Source organism: Piliocolobus tephrosceles, chromosome 9 (genome assembly GCF_002776525.5).
Source record: "Piliocolobus tephrosceles isolate RC106 chromosome 9, ASM277652v3, whole genome shotgun sequence".
Lineage (NCBI taxonomy): Eukaryota > Metazoa > Chordata > Mammalia > Primates > Cercopithecidae > Piliocolobus > Piliocolobus tephrosceles.
Window position 1 is genome coordinate 9,873,462 of NC_045442.1, and position 19,006 is coordinate 9,892,467.

General features: G+C 48.8%; 1 protein-coding gene across 1 annotated transcript in view; it reads left to right on the forward strand.

The window, feature by feature from the left end:
• Positions 1 to 7,956: 7,956 nt before the first annotated feature.
• Positions 7,957 to 19,006, forward strand: part of CPXM2 (carboxypeptidase X, M14 family member 2) — a 145,231-nt gene continuing 134,181 nt past the window's right edge. The window contains exon 1 of the mRNA XM_023224345.2: positions 7,957 to 8,583. Within this exon, the coding sequence (XP_023080113.2) occupies positions 8,280 to 8,583 (304 nt within the window). The 5' untranslated portion in view covers positions 7,957 to 8,279. The remainder of the gene's footprint in view (positions 8,584 to 19,006) is intronic.

A 19,006-nucleotide genomic window follows, 5' to 3' on the forward strand; every position in this document is an offset into this window, starting at 1 on the left:
CACTTTCTATTATTGTTATGGTTTCACTTTTCACATTTAGTTTTTTAATCCATTTGGAGTCCACTTTCATGTGTGGTAAGGATCCAGTTTTACTTTTTTCCATAGAGAGAGCCAAGTTTCCCAAGGCCACATGGTAAAGAATCCACCTTGATGTGTAACAGTCTCATATTGTGTGTTGTTCCCTAAATATTACACATAAGTCTGTACCTAAGCTCTCTATTTTCTTACATTGGACATTTGTTCTGTGCCTAAGTCCTCCTTTCCTTCCCCTTCCCCCCAGAGTCTCACTGTGTTGTCCAGGCTGGTTTCAAATTTCTGGGCTCAAGTGATCCTCTCACCTTGGCCTCTCAAAGTGCTGGGGTTACAGGCATGAGCCACCATGCCCAGCAAGAATTGAATCTTTGATCCCAAGTTGCCCCATGCAAAAGCATAGGTATCTTTCCATTTGTTCAGAACATCTTCAAACAGATGCTCTATATTATGAACTGCTTTTCTAATTCAGATAATTCATTGATTTAGATAATCATACAACCTTTTTCTTTTGATCTATTGACATGATAAATTACATAGGTAGATTTTTCTACCATCTAACCATTTCTGTATTCCTGAAATAAAGCCTACTTAATTATATTTTATGGATTTTATGTATACTTTATGTATTTTAAAAAATAAGCTATTGGATTCAGTTAGCCAATATTTGACTTAAGATTTTTAATGTCTATATTTATAACAAAATGAACCTTTCATATTATTTTCTAATAATTTCATTCTCTGATTTTAGAATTAAGATTACAAGCATAGTAAAATTATCTAAGTAGATTTCCCTCTTTTTCAGTTTTCTATAAAAGAAAACTTTCAGGCCGGGTGCGGTGGCTGGTCCCTGTAATCCCAGCATTTTGGGAGGCTGAGGCAGGCAGATCATCTGAGGTCAGAAGTTCAAGACCAGCCTGGGCAACATGGTGAACCCCCATCTGTACTATGAAAAAATACAGAAAATTAGCTGGGCATGGTGGTGCAGGTCTATAATCCCAGCTACTTGGGAGGCTGAGGCAGGAGAATCGCTTGAACCTGAGAAGTTGATGTTGCAGTGAGCCAAGATCGTGCCATTGCACTCCAACCTGGGCGACAAGAACGAAACTCCATCTTAAAAAAGAAAAAAAAGAAAAAGAAAAAGAAAACTTTCTATAAGGTGGGAATTTCAGCTTTTAAAAAAGTTTAATAAATTCAACTGGAAAATTGAAAAATGATCTGGAACTTTTGTTTGTTTGTTTATTTGCTTTTGGAGACAAAGTCTCACTCTGTTGCCCAGGCTGGATTGCAGTGGTGTGATTATAGCTTACTATAACCTCAAGCTCCTGGGCTCAAGCGATCCTCCTGTCTCAGCCTCCCAAGCTGGGCTCAAGTGATCCTCCTGTCTCAGCCTCCCAAGTCGCTAAGACTACAGGTGCACACTATCACTCCTGGCTGATTAAAAAGATAGATATTTTTTGACACAAGGTCTTACTGTGGTGCTCAGGCTGGAGTTCAGTGGCTATTCACAGACGTGATTATAGAGTACTACAGCCTTGAACTCCGGAGCTTAAGCGGTTGGTCTTCTTGCCTCAGCCTCTCAAGTAGTTTGGACTACAGGTGTGTGCCATTGCGCCTGGCTTATAATTTTTTTAATAAAGACTGCCATTTTAATTTATTTAATATTATTGGTCTGTTCAGGTTCTCTATTTTTGTGTCAGCTTTAGCATTTTATATTTTTCTAGGAATTTATTAGATTTTCAAAGTCATCAGGTTCATTAGTTTATTACATTTTTAGTCTCTATCCTACCAAGTTCAGTGTGTCTTGTGTGATGGGGAGCGGCAGAGATGTTCTCTTGCAGAAACATCAGTGAGACCTTGGTTTGGGGTCTGATTGCTCGACAGTAGACTACAGGTGTGGGAAGTCTCTCCCAGCCCTGGGGCCTCATAGAGTGTGTGGACCAACTGCATTTGGCACTGCTGTTTCAGAGAGCCCTGTACCTTAACTGAGAGGATAGAACGAGGGATGCCTAAACTCAGACCTTCCAAACCTTTGCTTCTGATTCTGGACCACAGCATGGCAGCCCTGCCCATGTGGCAGTGATGGACTGGAGGCCGGGGGCTGGGGCAGCATCTTCCTCTGCTTTGCTTCTTGGCTTCTCACACTGAGTTCCTCTTCATGCAAATCTCAACTCCATGGAGATGATTGCTTCTTGTCTTTCAGGCTTCGTGCATTAAGTGACCACAGAAGCAGCTCCAGAACTTCTAAATTTAAAGAACTTAGATCTTGAGCACTCCCGATGGATGGAGAGGCTTGAGATTTACTGGAGACTAAAGCCACCCCCACCCGTGACCACCCCAGGGTGCCCATGCTGCACCCTGACACACTATGCCACTCTGCCCAAGCGCATCTTGGGCCACCTGATGGGCCACCATTCCCTTTGGCCTGAGACTGTAACATGAGTGACGGAGGTGGAAATTTTGGAATGAAACAGTTGGGGGTTCAACTGACTCCATCACTTGTTAATTACATGACCTTCAGCAAGAGACTTAGCCACTTCTGGATTCCTCAGCTGTAAGACAGGGGGAGCTATTCTGCCCTCACAAAGCTTTGGGAGGATAGTATCAGTCAGGGACCCAGCAGGAAACAGAGGCACACATAGATGACAGGTGAATTAAATGAAGTGCAGAGGTGTGGGCAGGGATGTGGAGACAAACAGTGATATTGAGGCTAACGAGTGGAGGCTCAGGCTGTCAGGAAGTCACGTTCCCCCACAGGACTGCAGGGCTATAGTTGAGGAAGTGGGTTTCAGGGAAGCCCAAGGATCCAGCCACCATCAGGACCCCTGGGCCAAAGTGGGTGGGGCGCATGGAAGGGTGGGGGTGGAGGAAGGGGAAGAAATGCCCAGAACCCTTTCTCCTCACCTTCCTATCTCCATTGGTCAATCCCGATCAGAAACCAGATGACAAGGGGACTAATTTACAAGGGCCTCCCAGTCTTCCAGATACAGAGGCAAGCCCAGAGGGCTGGAGACCGAGGGAGTGCAAACAGAGAACCCAGCTTACAAAGGTCAAATGTGATCACTACTGTAAATGATCCTGCACATAGTAGGTAGACAAGAAACACCGTGCCTCCAAGGCCTTTCAGCAGGCTCCAGTGTATCCGGTGTTCAGTGTCTCCCCGGGTGCCTGTTCCTGTGGTTTCTTAAGAACTTTCGCAACAGCGTCTTACTGTTTACAAATGGAATATCTCATGCCAAAGCAAGTGTCCCAAAGGCCAAATTGAAAATGAAACCACAGAGTAGAGGTAATAGTGAGGAGAGGAATTAAGTTGCAAGAGGGATCCATGAACTAAGAATAAGGCTTATCAAAAGATGCCAAATGTACAGGGTATGGGAGTAAGAACAAACATGCTGAAAATTAAATATGAAATGGGTAATTATGTAGTAATGAGATTGAGGACATTACAAAGGACACTGCCATTTAAACTACCACATCTCAACACAGTAATGAACGAGAAAAACCCTCCAGCTTTGTAATTATAATGATAGTTGCCATAACAACTTAGTATCTCTCTCCCTGTGCATCCATCTCAAGACTGTATTTTTAGTAATGGCTGTGCCTGAGTATGTATTTTTCTTTATATAGCAGCTAATTTTTCAAATTAATGATCTTTCAAAAAAATTCCATTTTCATTCTCTCTGAAAGTGTAAGAGTCTCAGGGATAATTAGGGAAATGAGCAGGTGTGAAAAGTCCCTGATGAAAAATGCTATAAAAATATTGATGTCTTGACAATATTTGTTTCAACAGAATGTTCTCTGAACCTGCACACTCTATTGTTCCTTGCCAAGCCGCTTAACAGAAATCTCCTCTGTGGGGCTCATAAATATTTGAAAAATTATTAGCCGTGTACGGTGTTTGAGGATTATTAGACAAGTATGGATTTATGTTGTATAACAGAAACTGGCTTAGCAGAATCCTGTCTAAGGGATGAATGAATGGACAGACACGGGCTTATTTTGCTTAGCGGAAGTGCACTTAGCAGATTCTCAACTGAGGCAAACAAACAATGGTTGACTTTAAAGAACACCATTTGAAGAACTCAGAAACCAGGCGGGGATTCTGAACTGCCATTTTGGTTTCCCAGTTTGCCCCCATTGCTACCCCTGACTGGAGTGTCTGGTTTATGGCATGGCTGACACCCAGGGAGAGTCAGTGCTTTCTGGAGCTCCACTTACCCTATGCAGAGAGACTCACAGCGCCTCCTGAGGGTTCCAGTCCTGAGTTATATAGACAAATTATTAGATTGAGAACAAAAAAAGTCTTAGAGAGAAACATTATTTGGCTGATGCCATGAAAGACTCTAGGCAAGATTAGTTATGCAGAAGAGGTTATTGAAATTTTCTGTGTTTCTTGTACTCTGCTGGTTTCTGTGGAAGATGCAAAGTTAGCATATTATAATAATCACAGAGCTTATCAGTGCTGTGCAGAAGGCCATAAAGAGTCTGTCTTGGCCGGGCATGGTGGCTCATGCCTGTAATTCCAGCGCTTTGGGAGGCCGAGATGGGTGGATCACCTGAGGTCAGGAGTTTGAGACCAGCCTGGCCAACATGGTGAAACCCTGTCTCTATGAAAAATATAAAAATTAGCTGGGTGTGGTGGTGGGTGCCTGTCATCCCAGCTACTCGGGAGGCTGAGGCAGGAGAACTGCTTGAACCCAGGAGATGGAGGTTGCAGTGAGCCAACATGGTGCCACTGCACTCAAGCCTGGGTGACAAAGTGAGACTCTGTCAAAAAAAAAAAAAAAGGGAATCCGTCTTATGGTTGTTGCCCAGTGGTGAGAGGAAAGAGCCAAGTTTGAGTGAGCTAGTAAGCCTTGACTCTCACTCAGAGGGGTTAGGTTTACGTGGGATTGGTTAGCCCTGCAGATTCTTCGGTCAGGGAGCACGGTTGTTAATGGGTGTTTTGGTTGGTGAGCAAAGTTGTTTATGGGTGTTTAGGGAGAATGAATGGCTTGTTGCCTTGAAGGAAGGGTGAACGGCAGGTCAGAGAGGCCCCAAAGCAGGGAGACCTGCTGAGTATGGATTCCTATCATCTGCCATGGGTCTCTGAACCATGGGCTGAGTGATGGGCAGTGGGAACAGAGGAAGAGGCAGATTAAAGAATGTGTGCCATGAGATCAGCAGGACTTACTGCTATTCATTAGAAGATGAAGGAGAGATGGGGCCAAGATGACCAGGGAGGTCTTCATCTGAGAAACTGAAGAATGCAGGACCCTTCCAGACAGATAGGTGAGAGTTGGGAGGAAGGATAAGGCTTGCAAACCAAGAGAATGAGTTCAGCTTTGCCACCCTATGTTCCTAAACCTCATGAGCTCTGACTGTGCCTTGCACATTTCCAGGACAGGCAGCACCAGAGAGAGGGAGCCAGAGGTAGACAAAGGATGCTCCAGGAACAGTGCCGTGGGCTTCTGTGTTGGGAGAACTGGCATCAGTGCAATCGATTCTTGTTCTATTTGTTCTGCTTGCTTTAATTATGTGTCTCTCCAGGGAAAACAAACAAGGAAGCATTAATAGGGAGAGCAGTAATAAGTGGGACTCATTTCTTTATTCCAGGGGCATGTTGAGAGGCATGTTTCGGTGGGGCTTTCTCTGGACACTTACCAGACACTGCAGAGCGGGTATATGTTATGTTATCTAAGAGGTGCTGAAAAGCAGTAGAATGTCTTCAGGACTCATGGGTTTGGGGCCACTGAGATGTATATGGCCTGACTTTAAATATTGGGTAAAGGCAGTAGAGCAGGGTTAGTCCTGGCCATCACTAGCTTGCTGTGTGTCCTCAGGTAAATCTGGGTCTCAGGATCTATGTAAAATGAGAGGGAGAAGATTCATCTTAAATTTGGACGCTATCAGAATCACTTGAGGAACTTCTTAGATATGCTAGTGCTTGAACCCACTCTTTAGGAGATTCTGAAGGTCTGGGGTACAGCCTGGGTGTCTGTCTGCTGTTGAGCAAGCTCTGGGGGTTCTGATGGAGGTGGTGCAGGGCACAGTCCTGGCCTGGGCAGCCTCTGCAGTCCCTCTGGCCAAGATGCCAGGCCAGCCTCTTGTTAGTGCTTCATACAGCTCGCTGGAACACTGGGTGTGTTGCTTGCTGCTGGAGCCGCTTTCTGTGTCATCACTGAAGACTCTGTCATTGTCTGGAGTGCCTGGCTTCAGATAAAACTGTCCCCAAGAGTGAGCCCTGGGGATAGGTCATGGAGGAGGGTGGCCGGGGATCCAGGAAGGGGCGGGGAGCAGAGAGTGGTGGGTGGGGAAGGGGACCCTCCTGCCCTCTCACCCTGGAGACTTCTGCTGGCTCTGGATTCCGGAGTGTCCTAAGGGTTTGACAGGCAGGACCGAGGCCTCCTGGTCCCTGCGGACAGGCCCTGCCTCAACCAGCAGGCTCCTCCTCTCCCTGTGGTCATTCTGCTTTGATCTTCAAACTGGAAGCCTGGAAGACTGGCCTAAAAGATGGCCTGACTGAGTGGCCTGTGCAGAAAGAGAATGAGAGCCTTCCTGGCCCAAGCCCTGACCACTGTGGGGTCTCAGGAGCCCCCACTCTAAGAAAGTCCTCACTCCAGGGCAATGATGAGGCCTTGCCCTGGTGCCCTGACTCAGCTCAGTGGCATCCTAGGATCATATCACAGGCCTACAGGAACTGGGAAGGTGACAGGCCAATGCAGGCTTGAGGGTCTGTCTGTCCCTGTAGTACACTCAATGAGATCCCAAAGACATCTATACCTGAATACCTAGAACAAGAGATAGTTAGTTAGGGAACCTGGCAAAAAGTTAGGGAACATGGCAAAATGGACTTTGCCGATGTGGTTAAGGTCACCACTTACGAGAGGATGACTATCCTGAATTTTTTGAGTGGGCCCATCTAATCACACACTCTCTTAAAAGTAGAGAATTTTCTCTAGCTGAAAGGCAAAAAGATGTGGCAGGAAGGGAAGAGATTTGAAGCTGTGTCATTGCTGGCTCTGAGATGCACGGCCCACGTGCGAGGACCAGGGAAGGGCCTGGAGGAGCCTGCAGAAGACATGAGGAGGAACGCAGGCAGCCAGCAGGAGGAACGGGCCTCAGCCCACAGCCAGCAAGTGAACTGCAGGTCAGTCCTACTATCGCAAGGAGCTGAATTCAGCCAATACCTGAGTGAGCCCGGAAGTGGACTTTTCCCCAGAGGCTCCCCTAAATAACCCAGTCCTGCTGACCCCTTGATTTTGGCCTGGTGACACTTGCGTCAGCCTTCCCACCTGCAGAGCTGTTAGAGCGGTGTTGTTTGAAGCCCCTAAGCTTGTCATCGTTTGTTACAGCAGCAAGTGAAACATATGCAGTCCTTTGGCTCCACATAAAGAATCTATGCAGAGTTGTCCAAAGTGGGAGGCCCTTTCTCAAAGGACCCTCTGGGCAAGAGCCTGCTCTTGCATGAACCACAAACCCTCTTGTGACCCCTGGATGGCTGCCCTGGGGTAACATCACTCTCTTTCCCAAGGCCCCGCAGAATCAGTCTCAGATGGGAGGGGGCTCCTCCAGGGTCCCTAAGCCCTGCTCCCAGGGAACTTCACTCCCAGAAGGCCCCGGAACCTCAGGAATTCCTCATTCCCCTTTCCTGAAACAGAAGCATGGCTAGGGGGAAGTCCACGTCTGCGGGATGGTCAGCACACGGGGCAGGAGTTTGAGAGCTGGAGGCTGCTTGGGCTCTGATTTACTTTAGGACCCCGGGCCAATCTTTTCTCCTCTCAGGTCACATTTCTCCACCTGCAAAACAAAGGAATGGAACAGCGGGCCTCAATGTTTTCTTCTAAGATTGAAACTCATTCGCGTCTCTGGGGAAGCAGGCCCCATGTTGGCCGGCCTGTGGGGGAGGGGAAGGGGGCTGGAGACAGACTGCTGGGCGCAGGGGGCTTTCTTGGGCTTGGCTGCTTGGAACACCTGCCTCCAAGGACTGGCCTCGGCGGGGTCGCCGGGAAAGGGAGGGAAGAACGAAGGGCGGGGCCGGCCCCCCTGCGCCCGCCCCGCGCCTCTACGCGCCCCTGTCCGCCCCGGACCAGCCCAGCCCAGCCCAGCCCCGCGGGCCGGTCACACGCGCAGCCAGCCGGCAGCCTCCCGCGCCCCGCGCGCCGCTCTGCTGTGCCCTACGCCCCTGCCCCGCGCCAGCCTCTGCGCCCGCAGCCCGCCCGGCGCTCCCGGTGACAGTGACCCTGCCCTGGGCGCGGGGCGGAGCAGGCATGTCCCGCCCGGGGACCGCTACCCGGGCACTGGCCCTGGTGCTCCTGGCAGTGACCGTGGCCGGGGTTGGAGCCCAGGGCGCAGCCCTCGAGGACCCTGATTATTACGGGCAGGAGATCTGGAGCCAGGAGCCCTACTACGCGCGCCCAGAGCCCGAGCCCGAGACCTTCTCTCCGCCACTGCCTGCGGGGCCGGGGGAGGAGTGGGAGCCGCGCCCGCAGGAGCCCAGGCCGCCAAAGAGGGCCACTAAGCCCAAGAAAGCTCCCAAGAGGGAGAAGTCGGCTCCGGAGCCGCCTCCACCAGGTAAGGAACTTTCTGCGCTGGGCAGCCCGAGGGGGCGCCGGTGGTTGCGCGCCTCCAGGGGACAACTGGCTTCTCCCCTTCTGTGTGTCGGGGATGGGCCAGTCCCGGGAATCTCCCTGTTGCCGCCTCTGCCTCCCTAGGGACTGTGTCTGCGCTTCCTGCGGGCCTGCCCAGCTTCCCAGAACTTGACCTTGACCCTGACACGCATTTCAGCTCTGCCTTATACCCTTAGGTAAAGAAGGAGCTGTGCAATTGGGAGGCTGCCTGGAGAGTCAGAGTTCTTGTTTCAAGCCTGAAATCCCCTGAGCTAAGGATCTTTCTGCTGGATACCTCTTACTTCTCTGCCTACTTCTTCAATCCTCAAATGCGGCTGAATTTCCGCTTTGGGGATATGGATGGCTGGCTGTTTTGGCAGATGGCCTTCTGGGGAAAGTTCTGCCAGTAGGCCTTTACACAGCTGTGTCCCTTCTCAGCTCCGTCCCTCCCACTCTCAGTGGGCCCCTTGGGTCCTCTGCCCGGCTGGGGCAGGATGGCACAGCCTCCGCTGGGGAGTCTGTGCCTGCAGTCTGCTGCAGCCTGGACTCTGGCTTGGGGGCTAGCTGGCTGCCTGTGGTGCTCTGTCTTTCACCCAAGTCTCATACCCTTCTCAAATCCATCTTCAGTTTCTGCCAACCCCATTTTCTTAGGAAAATGACTTCCATTAAATGACGTAGTTTATTAACCACCTTGTGAAGTGGGACTTTCTCTAGTTGTTCCAAATGTTCTTTGCTCAAATTGCAGGGGCTGCAGGCCTAGTATTTCAAGAGTAGGGCATGAGCAGGAATGTGGCCAAATTCTCTGGCTTCACAATGGCCTTTCCTGAAAGGAGATACGTGCGGGTGCCACCGTCACAGGGCTCCGAGTATGGAAGGCATTGTCTTTGGTTAAACTGCTCATGGAAGTCAGCAGCTAGGGCAGTGGGAAAGTGGAGGAGGGGTGAGGACACAGAACTCCTGAAAGGGTGGACCTATCTGAACATCCCCCTTTGCAGAGGCCCTGGCATGCTTCATTTGTGGACAACTTTGAATGGGCGGGAATTTCTGGGTTGTGTGACAACCCTGAACACATCCAGAATTTCCAGTGTCTCAGGGAGAGTTATGGGAATTCAGATGTGTAAGAGCCACTGTGGCTTAATAACAGGATTAGGAGTGAGAAGAGACTCGTATTTGTAGAATGTAGACTGTGACTCCATCAGAAACTTTATGTGCCAGTTTCATTTAATCCTTTCAGTGGCTCCGAAGGGTGGGTGAGGCTCAGACAGTTTAAGTAACTTGCTCAGTGTCACTTGCTGGCTTGGGAGTTTTGAAAGCCTTTCTCTTGTCCTTTTAAACTCAAGGCCTTTTTGTTTTTGTAATTTGAATCAAATCCATGTGCATTCTAGTTTTTTTTTTTTTTTCTTTTTTTTAGTGCCTGCAACATGCTTAGCTCCACCCTGGGCGTGGTAGGGTGGTATAGGCAGGAGACATGTATGTTGGGTTCTGGCAGTCCCTGGGAGTGGTACCAAGGGGGAAAGTGGAAGGAGTCCCAGACTGGGAGTCTGAAGACTGGGCCTAACACCCATGTTTAGGGCTCATCAACTCGGGGATCTGGGATCATGGCTCTGTTTCCTGAGCTTTAACTTCATCATCATTTGCAAATAGGAAGACTGCACCTACCAGCTCGCTTTACTTTGTCGATTGCTGTAAAAACCTTTTAACGAAAGCCTCCAGTGTGCCTGCCAGCTTCTGTGCTAGTCTTCCTGTGAACCTTTCATTCATTCCACAGGCTGTTACAAGAACCTGCTGAGCACCGGTGCTGGGTGAGATCCTAGGAATGGGGAGAGCAAGACAGTCCTCTTTCCTGTCCCCCCACCACGTGGAACTAGCTGGGGACTCTTGAGAAAGTAATCGCAGTTGTGTTGAGCGTTGCACAGAAGTGCGGGGTGTTAAGGGAACATAAGCTGGGGGAGCTCACTGAATCTTTGAGGGCTTGGGTAATGCTTCCCCGAAGAGGCGATGTTTAAGACTTGACAAGTAAGTCAGCTTTTATTGTCCTGGGGACTCGTACAAGTGACCGGACATCATTCCTAAGATCGGTTTCTTTCCCTACAGAAAACATCTCAGAAAGTCACAACCGGGCCTGAGCAGTGTCCACAGACTAATGTGTCTGCAGACTCAGGGGTTACATGGGGAGGTGACTCTCTTTAATCCTTGGAGAAACAGCTGTTGCCACTCTTGGAATGGGGTCTCTGGAGGAGAAATCAGAATGTAACCTGAATATGCAAGAGAAAGCTCATTTGCTTTTGGGAGGCCATCTTGCAGGTAGAGACAGGCCATGGGGGAGCCTGTTTCTTTGGCGTCTAGCCTCTGCTCCTGCAGGACGCCTTGCCCAGTTCAGCATGGCCCTGGCATCTACTGGGATCTCCAAGCCCCATACTGAAAACATGTCTTCGGAAAATCTAGAGACTCAGATCAGAGGCCTGCTGGGACCTGCTACCATGTCAACCTGGTTTCTAATGAATTCTGGGGGGCTTTTTTAGAGCTCTCCTCAACCATGGCAAGACATTTATCTCATATTTTTAACTCCTGACCTTTTTTTTTTTTCGGTGTTTGCTCAGCAGAATCCTCTGCCCTGGACCAGAGTGGGAAGACTGGTTTAAGCATGAACTTGGTTAGGGGAGTCAGTGACGGTTTTGTGCAGTTAAACTACACTAGGAGAAAATTACTTTTTTCCACTTTAAGTAGTGGCTTGATCTATATGCTGCTCATGGTGTAACAGAAGCACTTATCTCCGCATTGGATTGTTTTGGAATATCTTAGGAAGTCACTTACATAGGAAGGAACATTGGACTGTGGCCTGGAGTGTTTAATGCAAACTTCTGTACTTTGCTTCACTGGGTGGATGATGCAATGCTATGTACCAGTCACTGAGGTGGGAGTGAGGGGTTCAATTTAGAGATGCATAAGAGTATAAAAGCATATATAACTAATTAAAAGTCTATATGTACTTTATCTTTGCAGATGATAAAATATTTCCCAGATAGCTTTTGTCTTGCATAAAAGTGAGTTCAAGGAAAGATGTATTCAGCAAGTGATTCTCCAGTGAATTTCCAAACAGGCAGATTTTCTATGTGGTAGGCCCTAGAAGGGAGCCCTCTTTTAACCGTGTAGGGGGGTTTATGCAAGGAGGCGAGGGCATTGGGGATTTGATCTTGGTGTGCGTTCTGGCTTTGACCATTGGCTGTTCTTTCACACTACCACAGAAATGCCCAGTGGGCATTACATGCTGACGTTCATGGAGATGCTTGGAGAACTGAACCCTTTGGCTAATTGAGAATATTGCATTTTCCACGAGTGGCTGACAGGTTTCCGGAGAAGTAGAGCCCCAATATGCTAAAGAGAATGGAATCTTTAAAAACATTTATTTAAGTTTTTATTTTGAAATAATTATAAGCTAACGGAAATTGCAAAAATAGTACAGTGAGGCCCCATGTACCCTTTATCAGCTCCTGCTAATGATAACCTCTTAGATGATTCTAGTACAAGATATTTCAATCTTGGCAGGGTTGATGTTTTGGGCCAACCATGTGTTTGTGTGTGTGTGTGTTGTGTGCGCGTGCCAACAGAGGAGGAAGGGGGTTGCCTTCCTGTGCATTGTAGGATGTTTAGCAGTGTCCCTGGACTTGAAATTGGATGCCAGTAGCACCCTCCCCCGTGTTGTGACAACCAAAAATGTCTCCAGACATTGCCAAATATCCCCAGGGGGTTGAGAATCACCGTTGTATACAGTATCAAAACTAGAAGGTTGACAGTGATACTGTTAACTAGATTACATGCCTTACTCAGATTTGACCAGTTCTCGCATGCATTTGTATGCATGTTCTCTGCAGTTTTTATCACATGTCCAGGTTCATGGAACCACCACCACTATCAGGATGTGGAACTGAAGAATCTTTTTCTTAGGTCGCAGTAGAATTTTGGTACTGTACAATCTCTGAGGTCCTCATTGTGAATACTCATCCATCCCAGAATTTTAGAACTCTAAGGAACCTAAGTGGAAACTGAGCACAGATTCTTGCTTATTGCAAGGTTCTAACAGTGAACCGCCCAGCCTCTGCTCACAGGCTTCCATGGATGGACTCTCACCATTCAGTGGATGAAGAGTACTTATTGCTAGAATGTTCTTCCTCATATGGGCTTGACAACGTTCTGCTCTCTAATTCCATTTATTTAGCTGTTTCAAATCGAATTTGACAGTTTCTAGATCCCTGCAGCTGGGATGATTTAAGGCCACGGGAGTGACTCTCAGGTCCTCAGTTTTCGTTATCCCAGGGTTAAGCATAAGATAAGGGGCCACATTTTGCATGTGCAAGTGGATTTGGGGGTGTCTTACTTTGCATGCCATCTTCAGATTGATGACCCTGGTTTGCAGCCATATTCCTTTTGAAGAATAAAATAGAACAGAAAAATAAACCATAGTTATTGAACTTACCCTTTTCCTCCCACTTGGCAGTGACAATCAAATCAAATAATAAGCTGAACTATTGATTTGAATGAGGGATTTGAAGATTTTATTTATTTCTCTCTTCATTGCACATTGGGTTAGAAGTAGGCTTGGATATGCAGTCTTTAAATTTGAGTTTCTGCTTGGTCCTTTGTTCATAGCTTTCTTCATGTGCTGGTGACAATGCGCCACTGTTTGAATGTGGCCAAACCCACTATCACCGCCATAGTCTTGAGCCCATGGAATTTGCAGAGGGGGCAGCGAGCCACATTTGTGTGTCTGTGCTCAGAATAATTGAGTTTGCATTTTGTACTGTGCTGGGCCCCAGTTGCAGGGGGAAATAACCAAAGAGTTGTTCTTTGAGCATATTTGGTTGTAAACAAAGACTTTTCTGTTGTGCGTGCCATGTGCCAGTTGGTAAAAAGGGCTTCACATTTAAGCTTTCCTTCTCTTTTCTGGGCGGTTTGCTGCATTTGGCTTTTGGATGGAAATGTCTTCTCCTGGGCAAAATGGGAGTGTAAGGATTAGGAGGCTGTGTTTGTAAATATTTCAGTAAGTACTTTACAAAGCAATCACAATGCTATTAGCATACCTAAACAATCAACAAGCAATCCTCAATGTCAAATCATATGCTCATTTTAAGAGTTAAATCCAAAGTGTTTTGTCCAGGTAAACTCCCTACAAAATTCCAAGGGAGAGGACGTCATTTCCTGTACATTAGCAAGCAGCTTTCTAAGACACCACCTCCATTTCCAAAATGCTTTCCAAAGTCAACTATTAATGCTGGCAAATTTCCTCTTGCCTGTGCCCAAGGTTCCAGAAACCAGGGCTCGCGCCTGGATAATAAAGGAGGACACTCCCATGTTTGCGAAAGCTGGCCTGCATGCTGTGGTTCTTAAAAACAGCCACTGTGTTTTCTGTATGCCCCCAGTGTCCATGGCTGCCAGAGCTCATGGCACCTTTAGCATGGGGACAATGGCAGCCTAGCCCTGGAGCCTTGACTTTTGAGGTGGGGGTTTTCTCTGGATGTCCCTGAGCTCTCAGGCTTGGCATCTCCAGCAATGGCTCTGCCCTCTGTGGCCCTCTCAGGCCCCAGCCACTGCAGCTACCTCTCTGGGGTCACAAAACCCAGGAAATTAGGGTTTCTTTGGATGGCCCCTGGAAGGGATGGTATCCACATCTGGCTAGCAGCCAGCTGGCTACTCACTGGGCATCATAGGCTGGTTGACATGGCACAAAACACCTTCAAGTGTTAATTTAAGCCCCTGATGTCACAGATTTGTATGGAATGCCTGGTTCGTGCTAGGCACAGGTAGGTGCCCCATGGTGAGTTTTTTCAGGATTAAGAGAGGGCTGAGGTCAAAGTCTGGTTCTGCCACTCACGGGCATTTGTGACTTCTCCAAGCCTCAGTTCCTCACTGTGGCATGGGAACAATTAATAACCCAAGCTTTTGGAGGAGGTGTGCGATTGGATGGGTCAATGCCCAGCCTCCCAGCCTCCCAGCCTCGAAGCCTCTGGAGGGGCAGCTCAGAGGTGTCTCCCCTCCCAACCCCACCCTGAGTCCCCAGCCAGGTTGAGTCCCCATTGGGTCCTGCCAAACCACACAGCCTAAATTATTGGTATTTCCCCTTTCACCTTTTCACCTGTGCTACCTGAAATCTCCTCCCAGATACAGCACTGTGCCCAAGGCCTTCTTGTCTCAGGCTCTGCTTCCAGATGGAATCTAAAACGAGACTGGCAGGTACCAGCAGCTCCCTGCACAGTGTCTGCACACACCCACCTGCTGCTGTTACCGGGGTGTCTCTTTAAAGGCAAAGGACTCTATTTGGTTGCAAATCAGAAAGGCGGCTGCTGGCTGCACAAAGGGCGAGAGTGGGGGACCACAGGGCACTGCTGCCCCAACCAAGCCCACTCTTCCTTATGCCCAGATCTGAGGCCAGGTCTTCTACATGAAAGGCTGACCCAGAGGAGGGCAGGACTGACCAGGCAGGTTTCCCAGAGAAGACACAATGGAGAGAGAGAGAGAGAAAGAGAGAGAGAGAGGCCATGGGATTTTGATGGGTTGTTCGATTGACTGATTTTGCTCTAGTTTTGGTAAAAAGTTCTTAGACAATTTCACGAGTACCTCCATGTCCAGCCCACAGCCTCCCCTCCAGCTCCCATCAAGGTCATTGAGATGGATGGAAGCCAGCGCATCAGTCCACTGCTCAACTCACCCTTCAGGACCCACTGATCCCCTGGATTCTTATTTCCTCTGGGAGCTTCCTGTCCTCAGAATTGGATAAGGGTGCAGGCAGCTCCTCCCTGTGTCGTGGCCCTTTCCCTGCCAACATCACACAGAGCAGACGTTTCTCACTGCTTTTGTTTAGATTTTTGTGTTCACCTGTGAAGTTCTCCTGGCTCTCCTTGTGTGAGTGTTCCCAGCAGATCTGGTGTGTTTGTGGTGATTTTGCCTTAATGCTGCAATTCCGGGGAGCCCCAGAGAACCTTTTTGGTCATGTCTTTCTCCTAATGTGGGTTCCTTAAGCAGAAGCAGGCAAGGACCTCAGAGCCCTGGGCTGGGTCCTTCACTACAGGAATGCAGAGCCAGTTGGAATTTCCTGGGGAAAATGCAAAATTGCAGCAAAGCATTTTTTTTTTTTTTTTTTCTGGCTTCTGGGGGTTGCTACTGTAAGCCCTTTGTATAGTGAGGGGAAAAATAGTTCTCTATTAACCAAGAATTATATTTATCACTGTAGACCAGAATAGAACGTGTGGCCCGCATTGGCAATTCAGTTTGCTACTTTTAAGGAATTTGGTTTTGTCATGCAGCCCAGATGGAGATGCTGGCTTGATCCTGGCCCCTTCTCTGCACATTGTTTCCATTTTGCTTTCTTCTTTCATCTGCATGGACCATATGCTGCCTTTCTTGTTAGGAGAGAGGAAGGGGCTATGAAGCGGGGGCCTGTGTACTGTCTGTGAAGGGCTCAGATTTGGAGTCAGTCTCCAGCTCTGTCCCCTCCTGGCTCTGTCCGTGACCTTGGGCAGCTCTTCTCCCCTCTGAGCATCTGTGTCCCCATCTATAAAATGGTATGCAAAGACCCTGTTAGAATCTATGTGAAAATGCCTTGTAAATTTTACCCATGCTATGCACATTAGCTATTATTCCTCCAGCAACTGGAATAGCTCTTCGTGATGGGTGAGAAGATATAGGTCTTGTTCAGTGAGGCTGCAGGCCTGGGCCACCCTAAGCACTTCAGGCAGCATTTTTATTTCCTGCTGGTAACTTCCACCATGGCAGGTATTGTTGCCTTCTCCTTTCACTGATGAGGGAACCGAAGTGTAGAGAGGTGACGAGGTCATCCCAGGACACACTTGTGGGTGCAGGGGCAGACGTGGCAGCACCCCAGACTGGAACCAGGCCCTTAGGCCTGTACTCCCAACCGCCAGCTGCCTCCTCCCCAGTGAAGGCGCTGGGGCCCTGTCTGCTGTCTCAGCCCCATCTGCCACTCCCTTCGGGGAGTCTGTTCCCCATATGTTGATCCCACCCCCGTCCCCCTGCCAGGAGAGTCACACTGTCAGTGTAGTAGGACCTTTGCCTGACATCCAGACTTTCACTGGAGTCCCAGAGCTGAACGGGGCCATTTCCTCATAGGCCTGAATCTGCCTGGGCCTGGGGTGCCCAGGCCATGGTGTTGTGGTGTGGGGGCTGGCAGGGCCATGGTGTGGGGTCTGCCCAAGCTGTGGGATTGCGGGGTGTCCAGGCTGTGGTGTGGGGGCTGCCCAGGCCATGGCATTATGGTCGCGGGTTTGGTGGGGGGTGCCTAAACCACGGTATTAGAAGCTGCGCAGGCCATGGTATTGGGAGCTGCCCGGGCCATGGTGTTGCAGTGTGGGGACTGGCTGGGCTGTGGTGTGGGGGCTGCCCAGGCTGTGGTGTTGGGGGGCTGCCTGGCTCCCTCTCTCACTGCCTGTTCCGTGGAGGCCCCATGGAGGGGCCCTGGCTGAAAGAAGGCTATGGTGAACACCATCTTCTGGGGAAGGCTGGAATGGGCATTATTTTCCAGAACTTTGGCTTTTTTTCTCACATATTTTGTGAAACCTTTTCCTTTCCTTTTCTTAAAACATCTTATGTTTCTGAAAAATCCAACTCAGCCTTATCAGAAGTTATGCTCCTGATTTTGTGGAGCCACTAAGGCCTTTACGGAGCTCCGGTCAGGCTTTTATGGAGGTGGCCTCCTTCCACGGTTTTCCCACCAGCCAGGATGTTCCCACCCACAGAAGCAGGACACAGCCCAAAGCAGCGTCAGGCAGAGATGTGGGTTCAGCTCTCTGACTTGCCTTCCTCCTCTGGCTTTTACAGAGGTTTCAGTTAACTGGCTTCTAGACACTAATGGGGGCACTTAATTTTTTTATTTTATTTTCAGCTTACATGGAAATGAGAGATACTTCCAGCAGGTACCACCCAAGAATATAACAAAATGAGGGTTTCCTTTGGCTTGGCCCAATGTACTCCCTGAATTTTTTGAAGATTTAAGGTTTTCTTAATAAGTGTCCTTTTAGTATTTGACTGTAACATAGTAGGAAATGATTTCATTATTGGCAGAATCCACCAGCTGATTTTGGTATTTCAACTGGCTTTTAAAGTTCAAGCTAAGTTTCTTTCTCCACAGACCTGCTCTGCCTCTTGTTTTTGTTTGTCACTCACTGACTGGTTCATTTGTTCATTCATGCCTTCATTCATTCATCACAGTCTCCTAAGTCCCAGACTCTGGAGACAGAGCAGTGAGCAAAGCCAGAAGTCATCCCTGTCTCATCAACAGACACATCCCATTGCCACTGGGATGCTGCCACCCAAGATGGGTGTAGAGCTGCGGTGTGGCTGCCAGTACCCCGCCCAGGTCTTCTTTCCCCACAGGGACACACAGCCCCCAGATACCAGGAGTCTCCTCTTCAGGCAGCTCACACCTGCTTCTACCTCTGCAGAACCACCCTTGGAAGGCTACATCTCCCACTCTCAGACTGTAGCCAGAAGCCAACTGCAGTAGAAATGACAGCTCCTTGTCCCGAGTCAGGACAACCCTGTGTGCAGTTGCTGCTCCTATGGGATGGGCTGAGCCTAACTCTGGCTGAGACCACAGCCTTGCTTAGCTCCTTTCCTCACCCCATCCTACCTCCCTTCCTCTCCCTCTCCCTCAATACACCTTGTACATCCAAACCCATGCATCAGGCTCTACCTAGAGGCAATCTGACCCAAAGCAGGTGCTATCAACTTCCATCAAAGTGGATTTGATTTGTTGTAGGGAGGTCAGGAAAGTTTAAGGAAGCAATGCCAGAGCGGAGATTTTCAGGATCAGTAGGAGCTCATTAGCTTGAGAGTGAAGGGAAGTGCACTCCAGGAGGAAGAACAACATAGTACAAAGTTCTGGTAGGGAGGTCGGGAAAATTTAAGGAGGCAATGCCAGAGCTGAGATTTTCAGGATCAGTAGGAGCTCATTAGTTTGAGAGTGAAGGGAAGGGAAGTGTGCTCCAGGAGGAACAACATAGTACAAAGTTCTGGTGAGGAAGAAGCATGAACTGAAGGCTGAAAGGAGGCCAGTGTTGCTGGAGCAGGGAGAGGGAGTGCAGTGTGAGAAGGAGCCAGGAGGCCAGCAGGAGCGTGGCAGGCAGGTGTCTCAGGCTATGGCAAGGAGGTTCCCCAAATGGGGGCAGCATCCTTACCTACAGGTGCCAAGCCAGGGCCTGGGAGAGAGTTATGTTGGAGAAGCCCAGCAGGGTAGAAAATGCTAGCTCTGGGGTCACAAGTCTGAGGCTCCACTTCCAGTTCCGGAAACTACAAATGATGTCTCTGGGCCTCAGTGAGGATCAAATATACTACCCAAAAGTATTCTTCAGTCATTTTTTTTTTTTTTTTTTTTTTTG